This window comes from Scomber japonicus, chromosome 7 (assembly GCF_027409825.1).
Source record: "Scomber japonicus isolate fScoJap1 chromosome 7, fScoJap1.pri, whole genome shotgun sequence".
Classification (NCBI taxonomy): Eukaryota; Metazoa; Chordata; class Actinopteri; order Scombriformes; family Scombridae; genus Scomber; species Scomber japonicus.
The window spans coordinates 30652323-30664790 of record NC_070584.1 but is presented as its reverse complement, the minus strand read 5'-3'; the positions used below and the strand labels follow the sequence as shown (position 1 = coordinate 30664790).

The 12468-nt window shown below is 39.2% G+C and overlaps 1 protein-coding gene across 1 annotated transcript in view; it reads left to right on the top strand.

The window, feature by feature from the left end:
* Positions 1-12468, top strand: part of exoc2 (exocyst complex component 2) — a 63367-nt gene that overhangs the window by 19734 nt on the left and 31165 nt on the right. Inside the window, exons 7-10 of the mRNA XM_053323046.1 lie at positions 155-300; positions 4512-4593; positions 4678-4780; positions 11471-11589. Coding sequence (XP_053179021.1) covers positions 155-300; positions 4512-4593; positions 4678-4780; positions 11471-11589 — 450 coding nt within the window. The remainder of the gene's footprint in view (positions 1-154; positions 301-4511; positions 4594-4677; positions 4781-11470; positions 11590-12468) is intronic.

Sequence of the window (12468 nt, the reverse complement as noted above, 5' to 3'; positions counted from 1 at the left end):
AGAAAACCAGAGACCGACAGTAAGAGGGAAATGTGGGATCAACATTTATTTTTATAGTATCCCAGTCTCTCATTTTCTCTTGCCTCTTTCACTCTCACTCACTCATTCTCTCTCCCTCTCTCTCTCTCTCTCTCTCTTTCTGTCTTTCTCGTAGAGGCGAGCGATACTGCAGATACTCTTTTCCAGGAGGTCTTGGGGAGGAAAGACAAAGCCGACTCCACACGCAATGCACTCAACGTCTTGCAACGTTTCAAGTTTCTCTTCAACCTGCCACTCAACATTGAACGTAATATCCAGAAGGTATTAATCACATATGAGTGTACACACGTAATGCACACAACAACAAGAAACACAAACTCGTATAATATCAAATAAAGTAAAGTGTAATGCTCTTTACAGTTTGGGACTAGCTTCACTCCTGCTTATAATACTGTTAAAGGTCCTGAGCTGTGTGTAGTGAGATACTAGGTCATTAATCAAAAAGAAAACTTAAATTTTTCTTGATTTTCTTGAACATACGACGTTGCTTTTCATCTTGGTGTTCATAAAACTGATCTTGAGTTCATTTAGCTGTTATAGCAGAACAATCATCAAACCTAATATCTCCCATTAGAAGCTTAAAATGAAAATGGTAAATGGTCTGTACTTATATAGAGCCTTTCTTGTCTTTGCGACCACTCAAAGCGCTTTACATTACATGTCATTCACCCATTCACACACATTCATACACTGATGGCAGGAGCTACCACGCAGGGTGCCAACCTGCTCATCAACCATTCATTCACATTCATTCACCGTTGGCACAGCAACGGGAGCAATTTGGGGTTAAGTGTCTTGCTCAAGGACACATCGACATGTGGACTGGAGGAGCCGGGAATCGAACCGCCAATCTTCCAATTGGAGGACGACCGCTCTACCTCCTGAGCCAAAAGATTCCAGCAATTTGAATTGAGCAATGTTTCAGTCTAATAGAGATCCTCATCAGGGATTTCAACGTCATCGTCACAGAGCAGAGGAAGCAATATTTAGACATGAGTACATTCATCACTCAGGTGCTTGTTATCATTCAGAGTAAATCTACTTTCAAGCTGGATTAATCCGAGTAGAGGTGGATAACGCTGTCTGATATTCCCTCATAAGGAACAGAGCAACAACTACAAACATCAAGATCAATATTAGACAGGCACACGTTGAGCTAAATATTTATCATAATTCATCTAAGATTTTCTGGATAAACATATTAACCAAACTGGTCAAAAATAAATTACTTTTAATGTACAAATATTCTTCATATTTGCAGTTGAAAGGCACAGCTATAGGTAGCATCATGGCCCCAAATTACGCTTCCTTACAGGTTGGATACTTTCGATTAAGAGTTTGTGCTTCACATAATCCGTCTTTAGGTCTTTGGTGAAGGTAAATCAATTAACATTAGGGGTGTGACGATACACTCAGCTCACGAGACAAGACATGATATTGGGTTCAAGAGGTCGAGACGAGACTTTAACTTAATTTTTAAGAAAACTTTAAAGAGGAAATACATGACCGTTCTTTTATTTGAAATTCACAAAATGGAAATTGAATTGAAATGTTTTAACTAATCATCTTGTAATGAATCACTTTAGTTCTACTTTCTAAATATATAATTATCATATGCAGCATGCAGCACTGTAAAAGGTTTCCTCATATAGATATTTTATAGATGGATACTTTTGGTATTTATGGAAATTACAACCATAAATACCTAAGTTAGATAAATCACAAATACTAAAAACTAAATTATAAAGAGTAGAAAAAAAATTCTAATGAATATAGTATAAATAGTAAATTGCACAAATCCTGTATCACATAAATACACAAGTAGAACAACATATAAATTGTTATAATTTTGTAATGTGACTCATTTTACTTTTGGCATCATTAGGCTTCCGTAGCTGCTGCTCCTACTTCAGGCTCTCAGTGTAGAGACCTGAGGTTAACTTACTGCTCCTCTCCTCATCTCATACTTCTGACTGAGATCTTCTCAGCAGGTAGAAGCTGTAACAAGGTTAATGATCCACACGTGACATTATAAAAAGACAAAATTCACTTCGACGAGAAATACTTGCGATATCTCGTGGCACGAGATCTCGTCACACCCCTAATTAACATATATTCCTCATCTGGTCAGCTGCTATAAAAGAATGATTGGATTTCACATGTTTTCTAAATGTAAGCAGTCAACATGTTTGAATCTACGGTTAGGGTTAGAAAATCATTTTAAAGAGACTGTCCAGCAACATTGTTATAATTTGGTAGTGTGACTCATTTTACTTTTGGCATCATTAGGCTTCCGTAGATTCGCTAGATTCCTCCGCTCCTCCTTCCTCACTCCTCAGTCTCAGTGTAGAGACCTGAGATCAACTTACTACTGCTTCTCTCCTCATCTCATACTACTGACTGAAATCTTCTTAGCAGGTAGAAGCTGCAACAAGGTTAATGATCCACACGTGACATTATAAAAAGACAAAATTCACTTCGACGAGAAATATCGACGTCTTGTGATATTTCGTCACACCCTTAATTAACATATATTCCTCATTCGGTCAGCTGCTATAAAAGAATGATTGGATTTCACATGTTTTCTAAATGTAAGCAGTCAACATGTTTAAATATGTTTACTCACAAATCAGTATTCGTGACAGTCTGATCATCAAAGAACAAGACGAATTGGCAGCAGATCTAATAGAGAGAGAAAAAAAACCCAGCAGACAAGTCACACAGTATTACATGGCAAGAGTTTCCATCCCACCTCTCTCAAAATAAAGCCTTCCAAACAGTCAATTTAATAGAATACGCCACATTTGTAGCTTAGATGAGTCTTACGATAAACATAGTGGTGACATGGTGGAAAGATTTAGGGATAAGCGGTATGAGAAAAAGCTGGATTCAAATAGCTGTAGAGAGATTTAAAGAATGCCAGCCAAAGTGAATATCTCAACAAGAAGACGAGGAGGAGGAGGAATTCATGAAATATTCTCCTTTGGGAAAATCATTTTAAAGAGACTGTCCAGCAACATTGGCATATTTTAGAAATCTGATCCTAATCTTAAATCTTTAGAGATCCACCACATATTGTTTACAACGATGGTCCAAAAAGCATTCGTCATCTCATATAGTCAAGGGGTCGACCTTCCCACCACCAGAACGACCGACAAGTACAAGTGGGCACAGTCCGCACAATGTTATTCCACTTTCCATTGTCACTCATTTACTCATCAAAAAAAAAAAAAAATTACTATTACTTCTAACACAAAAGAATGCCATCTACATGATCAAATGTCCCTGTGGCTTGGCTTGTATAGGAAAAACAACATACTGTCTCAAAAAAGCCCATATTTCAGAGCATAGAAGTAGGATATGTACAAACAATCAAACGAACTCTGTGGCCGTGCATTTCAACTCATTCAAACGCAACCTGTCCGCAGAGATATACTGTGACTGAACACATGAAACCCCCCCCAACCCCAAAAAAAAAGGAGGAAACATCAACAGTATCCCTTTCAAAAGAAAAGGCATTTTATATTTTTTTTGCCTTTTAATTCACTCAATCATCAAGAGCTTAAATATTAGATTTTAACTTTAAATCTTTTATGTAAGTAGGTATAGTTGAACTTCTTCTGAACTTTTTTCTAAATATGACTTTACAGATATCTTAATGAATAATATTGTCTCTCCCAAAAGTTTATTGGGTGTTGGAAAGATGAGCATTTTAAAGAATATCTATAAAGCAGCATCAGGTTTGTTAAAATGTACTTTTAGTATTTTTGTTGGTTTTATATCATTTGAAATGACATTTGCACCATTTTTAACCAAAAGTAAGACTGAATGCTCCTGAAAATGTCAAATGGTGTAACCACAAAAGAATGATAAATATTAAATATTTTATCCACCTACAGTGTATTTAAGTGGATTTATACTAATAATGACTTCATGTAAAAAATGTAAATGTTTCCTGATCTCCATGGTTACCAGATTAAATGTAATATTTAGAACAATAGTATTCCATTAGCTTTATTTAATATAAAAGTTATAATGTAAGATCATGCCAAACTAGTTGATATGGTGTTTTATTGACTATTTACTGTTTTTAAGCAAGTTGAATTATTTGGTACAAAGTTTTTATGGTTACACCACTTAGACATTTTCTTTCAAAATGGATTAAAAGCAGAAATTTGATGCTGGATCCACAAAAAAAGAATGTGTGTACGTTATTCATACGTTTATTTTCACATTTTAACCTCTTTAAATTTGACTAAACCCGTCATTGACCCTTATATCAGTTAATACAACCTTCCTTCAATACAAATTCGGGCTAATTCTTAGTCTGAACAGTTTATTTGTTTTAAGACACAGCTGGTGTACCTGTCATCCAGCGGGTGGAGCTAGAGAGGCTTAAATACACACACTGTGTCTTGATTGATAAATCTGTTTTGGGCTGTCATTATTACTGAACTGACTTTTCTTTCCAGGGAGATTATGATGTGGTGATCAATGACTACGAGAAAGCCAAATCTCTTTTCGGCAATACTGAGGTCCCAGTTTTCAAAAAAGGTAACAAATGAGCTTTTTAAAAAATATCATTTTATATTTCACGTTTGATTTTTTTGAGTAATGATGTCTTCCTGCTCTGTGTAGTGTACGCTGAGGTTGAGACGAGGATCAGGGCTCTTAGGAGTCTGTTATTGGAGAAACTGCTGGAGACTCCGTCAACACTGCACGACCAGAAAAGATACATCAGGTAACTTTACGGGGTTGTTTTTTTTAAAATAATACGGTCATAGCTATCTTATTTCTCCCAAGTCATCATGGTGTAGCAAATACTTTCTCATCCAACGTTCTGCCATAAACTGGGCCTGCCTCTACCTTCAGCTTGCATAGAAAAGTCTTGAAGGTGGAAATGGCGTAGTCCTCAGTAATATTTGATTTTGGGTTAGAGCCACGAGGTTCAACTGTTAATGATGGCCTCAGAACTATTTGAAGGCTCTCTTCGTCCGGACTCTGTGTATTTAGGGTGGCATTGACGATTTTAAACATCCACTTAAGTGCAGTTGCAGTAAAGACAGCATTACATGAAACTAGTAATCTGTAAAAAAAAAAAACAGGCTCATTTAGCCCCGCCTACTGCTCCTACTGCAAATTGCTAGAATCCAAAAAAAGACCCAATCAGAGCCAGGATTGTGTCTGATGGAGTGTCTGACAGCTGTCAATCACTGCTCACGCACACAGGCCCCTCCCCCTTCCTCCTCACAGGCCCCTCCCCCTTCCTCCTCAGCTCGGTCAAGCTCATATCTCTGAGTTTCTAGGTAAGCTATAGCCATGTGAAAGTCACTGTAAAGCGTTTTATATCTAGCTGTGTGGAGTGTAGTTCATGTATTACTGATCATGTGCACGTGGTCGCGTGCACGTGGTCGCCCGCACGTCAGCCTTCTCTGGGGGAAGGACTTTGGAGGCAGGGCAGGAGCGCAGCGGAGAGGGAGGGGGAGGGATCTGACAGTTGTACTTCTTCAGATTTGATGCTAAGTCCTCTCTCTCCTCAAAGTTACCAACTGCAGCTTTAAGGCCTCGTTGAAGCAAAGTGTCCCTTTTATTTTGGAGGTGTTCTACTCTTTGATAGCTTTCTTAAGTTCTCACTCTTCCCCAATAAAGTTAGTCCTGTTATCAGACCTCAGCTCCACAACCTGACCTCTTCTTGCAAAATAAAATTGGCAAACATTACAGATGAAGGAGTCAGTATCCGGTGACGCCGTTACTTCTAAATGGAAAGCAGGTGAGGATGTGAGGATGACGCAGTAGCTCTTTCCCGCTGCACTTTGCAACTACCAAAATAGTCCACTCCAGTTCTAGTGAAGGGTGAATCATCTGGGAAGACTCTGTTCGATCGTAGGGTATGACACACCGTCCATGAATTGGACATCTACAGCTGTTTCTCTGCCTCCTTCAGGGACCGCTGGTTCCACGGTTCATCCAAGATAATCTAGTAGACATAACATATGCTATGCTATCTCTTGTTGCTGTCCTCCCTTAATGGTCCTTTTCACTGTCCATTTAAGGATACTTCTTACAGCTTAAGGCCCGTCTTTTACATTCCTGATGACCTCCTCCCTTTGGCACATTAATCCCAATCAGCAGACCTATTTCTGTGTTGATATGATGGAGGGATTCACACTCACTCCAGATTTATTTATTTATTTAAAGGTTTAGAAATCAGGGACAATGCACATTAATAAAACATTTTAACCAAATGTAAACATGCCGGAATTAGCCAAAAGTCTATTTTACATCTGTTCTTCTTCTTCTTCTTCTTCTTCTTCTTCTTCTTCTTCTTCTTCTTCTTCTTCTTCTTCTTCTCCTTCTCCTTCTCCGTCTTCGTCTTCGTCTTCGTCTTCGTCTTCTTCTTCTTCTCCTTCTTCTTCTTCTTCTTCTTCTCCTTCTCCTTCTTCTTCTTCTTCTTCTTCTTCTTCTTCGTCTTCTTCTTCTTCTCCTACTCCTTCATATTCTTCTTCTTCTTCTTCTTCTCCTACTCCTTCTTCTTCTTCTTCGTTGTTGTTCTGATGAGGCCACTTATCCACGTCTTTTTTGCATCTCTATAAAGTTGCAGCTTTCTACACTACTCATTTCTATCACATGTCGTCAACTCTGCATTAACTCTCAGAGCTGTCCGCTTTTGTAAATCTCCATAAAGTCGAGCCGATCTTTTGCCGCTCTGTTTTACTCTCCACACCATGTTCGAGCGGACAAAAGGATCTCCTTTGAAGACGGGAATGTTTTGATGTGGTACAGTGGAAAGTCTTTGTTGCTTTTCCCAGGAATTCTGTAATATCACTTTGATGTTGCGTTGAACAATGTCTCTGGACTTGCTGAACTTTCGGATTGAGGAAAACTATTAATTAAAGAATCATGATTACCTATATCACCTGCAGCTGAGTGGTTTGGCTGAGCAGTATTTATTATAGCATTATTGGATCGTGTTCATTACTTGCAGCATCACGCCACTTGATCCTCTCTAGACTTACCAAATGAGAGACTCCCTCCATGACCATGACTTTCCTTCTAACCACAGCCGGCTGATTCTCATGTGACTCAGAGTATTCATCATCTTTTTGTGAATCTTTTGATCCCTCAAACTTATGCAAAAACCTCAAGTTTAGCATCCATAGCAACTGAATCTCCAGCGCTTTCCTTTCCATCTCAAACCTAGCTTCTCGCTCCCCCCGAAGATTGCCTTTGCTTCAGAGTTGCTAAGTGGAGGCTTTTTCCAATTCTACCTTCAAGTGTGTAGAACAAGCAGAAGATGTTGAAGAGTGACTCGAGCTCTTTGGACTTCTTAGATGCTGTTACTGATATGCTATCTGACTTTCCTTGCTTCCTCCTTGCTCAATGAAAATGCTGAAAATAGCCTTTTTAAATGAGATATTCAGCTAATAAAACTCAACAGCCAACTTTGTCTTCGCCACCTCCAAATTACCATCATTATCCTTCTTTTTCAATGTATATTCTAATCAGCATAACTATAAGGCAAGGCAGTTTTATTTATATAGTGCATTTCATACACAATGGACACAACTCAATGTGCTTTACATAAAACAGAGAAACATGTAATTTGAGAAACATTAAAACATACAATTAACCCCCCACACGAATAAAAGAGAGAAATAAAATGCTAGAATAGAGCATTAAATATAAGATAGCATAAAATAATGATTAACTTTAAAATCATTAAAAGGACATAGAGTGCAAATGAAAGATTAAAATGTAAAGTGCTTTAAAAGAGCTCAATCATAAGCACAGGAGAAGAGAAATATGTTTTTAACCTGGATTTAAAAATGATTTCAGTTCTGCTGGTAGTTTGTTCCAGTTGTGTAAAAGCTGCTTCATCATGTTTAGTTTGAACTCTGGGCTCAACTATCTGACCTGAGTCAGTAGATCTCAGAGCTCTACTGGGTTTATATTCTACTAACATGTCATTCATGTATTCTGGACCTAAACCATTCAATGATTAAGCTGCTCATATGTCAGCTTTCAGTCTTCAGTCAGTCAGTTTCTTTATCCACCAGTAGAGAGTCTTTCATGTGCTAACCTGAGCTGCTAGAAACAGCTGTTTATTTCCACAAAGTCTTTAGTGGTAGTCCAAATCCAGAGGCTCTATTTGACTTTTCCAATCCAGCAACATATCCCATAAGGAGCAGGTTTTCATACTAACCCTAACCCTAACCCTTTACTGCTAAAAATGCAACCTAGCTGGTAGTCACAGCCTATTCAGGTCCAACTGATGTCATTTTACTAAACAACTTTTATTCCACCTATCACAAACAGATTAAATCCACTGAATTATCTTTGCTGGATAATCTAATTGTGGTATGAAAACTGTGTGACTCTACAGCTAGTCTGATTCTTTAGTTCAACAGTTTATATGAAGTAAATAAGTGAGGGTGAAGTCTCTTAAAGTAACAGCACACAGTCACCAAAAATGAATGAAATAACCTATTCTAGATATAAGATATTAAACTTTAAGTCACTTTTAATGTTCTAAAATGCAAAAGTCACACAATCTCTACACATCACATAGAAATGCAGTCTCAACATGTGTCTTGTACTTTTATTTTGTAGTTTTATTTATCTGCGTCATCACTGCCCGAAACTCTTCTCCACTTTCTTCTAAGTCTCACTTTTCTGTGACTGTTCTCTAATTTTCTCAGCTTTCTTTTGACCCACTCTCTTGTTTCTGTTTCTATTTTTCTCTCTCTGCCATCTGCCTTTCTTTCCCTCTCTTTTTCCCTTTATCCATCTGTCCATTCATACTTGTGGTCTGTCTCAATTTATTATTGTTAAGACCAACCTGTCAGGATCACAGAGACCAGCTCTCAACCACACGGCAACATCTTTAATCCTGCTGTCATCCTGTTTACTCTTCACGTGGATGGTGGGAGCTCTCTGTGTGTATATATATGTACGTGTTTTGTGCTTGAGAGTCTTGCTCAAAGTTTTGAAAGATGCCACCTCATGAGAAACAAACAAGCGGCGGCGGGTTCATTCGATGACAGTAGAGGGAGCCAGGCCGCCAGGCCGCAGGCCAGAGAGTGAGTCATCTCAAATCCCGCAGGTCACTGAGCGATTCTCAGGAAACTCCCAGGAACTTCTGGGAGAAGAAGCTGCGGTGATGGATAAGAGAGTGTTTGCAGAGTTTAGAGGAAGATGCATTCAGGTCCTCTATGCACATTTATGCATATTGTGACATTTTTAGCATCAATATTTTATCTGTTAACATATTATATACACATACTATTTGTGATCAGCTAAAATCTTTCAATAATAATAGCACAATCAATGTTGGGACAGATTCTTTGTCTTTTTTGCTGTTCTCACAGGGGGCATTTTCTGATTCTGCACAAGTGGCTTGAAAGTATATTAATATGAATATTTGTGCTTTCTTTCTTTAAATATTATGTTTCTGCATCTCTGGTGCTAATATGATGTTAATATATTTGTAATTTTATTTCCTAAAAGGCTCTTTTCCCACAAATTATAAGAGTTTCTAGTTAGTCTTTCTGATTAGACCTCTGCTCAGGTTGATTTTAAGTGGAGCTAAACCGATGAAATGACACGGTGTCACCAGTCTCCACGTACTATTAACTATCATAAAGGTTAGTTACAGAGCTGGGAAGAAGTTAAGTATTTGTGCTTCGTTAACTGTACTTAAGTAGATTTTCCAGGTATCTGTACTTTACTTATATATTTAGTATTTATTTTTCTGATGACTTTTAACTTTCACTTCCTACATTTGAACACAAATATCTGTACTTTCTACTACATTGTCGAAAACGCTCTCGTTACTTGTTTCAACATCAGTGACTATAAAATGAAAACATGACTTGCAAATAAGTACAACGGTGTATAAGGGCCATATAAGCAGGGTTCGGTACTTTTAGTAGTAGTAGTTCATTCTCCTGAATGTGTGTTTCTGAGCATTTATACCTCCGACCGCCGCTGTGGTCATACAGAAAGCATTATTAACGCCTGTGGTTAGCGTTTCCATTTTGCAGGGGAGTTTTAGATGCGCTCTGTGATTCGTGCGTCTGTTATATTTTCCATCTGTTATTGTTTCCATTTGATAATGCGTTATTATAAGTGGGAGCTATCTGAGGACGCTTTCTAACAGTACGAACACCGGCAGCTACTGACCTTAGAGAGCATCACCGTCTCCAGATGCAAGCAAAAACACAACTGGTAGGATACACAAACATGTTGTAGACTCATCGCTGACAACAAAAATATTTATTTGCAAACGAAAATATTTCTACAAAGTAAATATCTATCACACGTCAAGAGCTGCACATTCACATGCACTCAGTTCTGATCTGCTCCTTCAAAATAAAAGCACCACATCACCACATCATCGGAAGAAAATCAAAGCCTCATGTTAAGAAATAACTCAATATAAAAATGACTAATTATTATATATTATATTACTAAAATGACTGTTATCTAAACCCAGGATCACCATATCATCCTGAGCATCCAGACATTGCAAGAAACTGGATCTGTTTCATAGAAAAAAAACATATGATGTCAGAGAATATCCAAGTTTATTTCACATAAATTTGAAGGAGGAGAACGAAAGGGAGTGTTTGTGACTGATTGATTGATCAGAGTAATAAATGTGTGTCTATCCTGTTCAAGTAATAAGTATCTCCTTATTACAACACCAGACTGAAAAGTAAAATTTGATCAGTTCTTCCACAGCAGACATGCTTTGTGCTTTGGATGCTGGAGACCTTTGTTGCCTTTCAATGAACTCGATAAAGATTTCTGAGGTCCTTAATTTGAATTACGCGCCTATACTCTAAATACTAACTAGGACAATCAAGGATTTGTGCCTTTTTATTTTTAAGTTTCGTGTTGTCCTCCCTCGTCTGTTTGACTGTTCCCTTCCTTCTGTCTGTCCTTCCTCCCTCCCTCCTTCTCTCTTTCTTTCCTTCCTTCTTTCCTTCCTCCATCCCCCTTTCTTCCTTGCTTCCTTTCCTTCCTCCCTTCCTTCTTTCCTCCCTTCTGTCCTTCCTTCCTTCCCTCCTCCCTTCCTTCTTTCCTTTCGTCCCTTCTTTCCTTCCTCCTGTCCTTCCTTCCTTCCCTCCTTCCTTCCTCCTTTCCTTCCCTTCCTTCCTTCTTCCTTCCTTCCTCCCTTCTTCCTCCCTTCCTCCCTTCCATCCTTCCTCCCTCCCTCCCTCCCTTCCTCCCTCCCTTCCTCCCTCCCTTCTTCCCTCCTTTCCTTCCTCCATTCATCCCTTCCATCCTTTCTTCCTCCCTTCCTTCCTTGACTTGAGGACAACAGGAGGGTTAAGAAAGCAATGTGTGCTGGAAGTAACTGTGTGATTTTCCTTTGATTTTCTAATTTAATATTCATTTCTCACACTTTTTGTGTCTGTGCATACAGGTACCTCTCTGACCTGCATGCCCCAGGTGACCCAGCATGGCAGTGCATCTACGCTCAGCACAAGTGGATCCTGCAGCTCATGCAAAACTGCAGAGATGAGTTCATCAGTGGCCAGAGAGGTGAGTAATACACACAAGTGCACACATGTCTTGAGTCGACTCGCATTACACACCAAGTGAAAAGCCCCTATTTAGTATTTCCAATCAGGCGGCTGGTGGATGTCATGTGAGTCTGAAGGTAGCTGAGGGAAGAGAAAGCCAGCTGCCTCTTTGTCGTACCAGCTCTCTGCCTGCATTTCCCTCTCTGTCACCGCCCTCCCCTGCCTGTTCTGCTCAAGGCCCACATGTTTATTTTTTCATGAATGTATGAATAAGATGAAAGTGAGGGAGCATTGGCTTTGGATTTGGGTTTCATGGCTTGACATGTTACTACACACACACACACATTCACACACACATACACACATACATACACACACAATCTCTCTCTTTCTCATTCACACACAGCTTCACAGATGGATTGAAACAATTAACCCCAATTAAGCCGTTCCTCTGTTAAATCAGCCAGCAGAAAAATGTGGATGTGAAACCGTCCGCTCAGGAAGAACAGCGATTCGCCAAACACACTTACACACACACACACACACACACACACACACACACACAAACACACACACTCCTGCACTCATACTTACACAAAGGCACCCACACAAATGCATTGTGAGTGGGTGGCTGCCTCACATAGTGCAGCTGGAACATAAACATGTCTAATGCTAAGGGTAACAGTGGTTTCCGGGGCTCAGGCTTGATGGATCTGGGGGTTGGTTTGCTCCCTGCCTCTCCACAGTTAAATATCATCTGATTATCATGTCAGGGATGGCCCCCTTTTTTTCAGTCCACATGTGCATTCCTCAGCAGAGCAACATGTGGCAGGGAGTGAATCTGAGATTGCATGCAAATCACATGCAACCCAACTATTCAGAAAATTGCCGGTTTGCA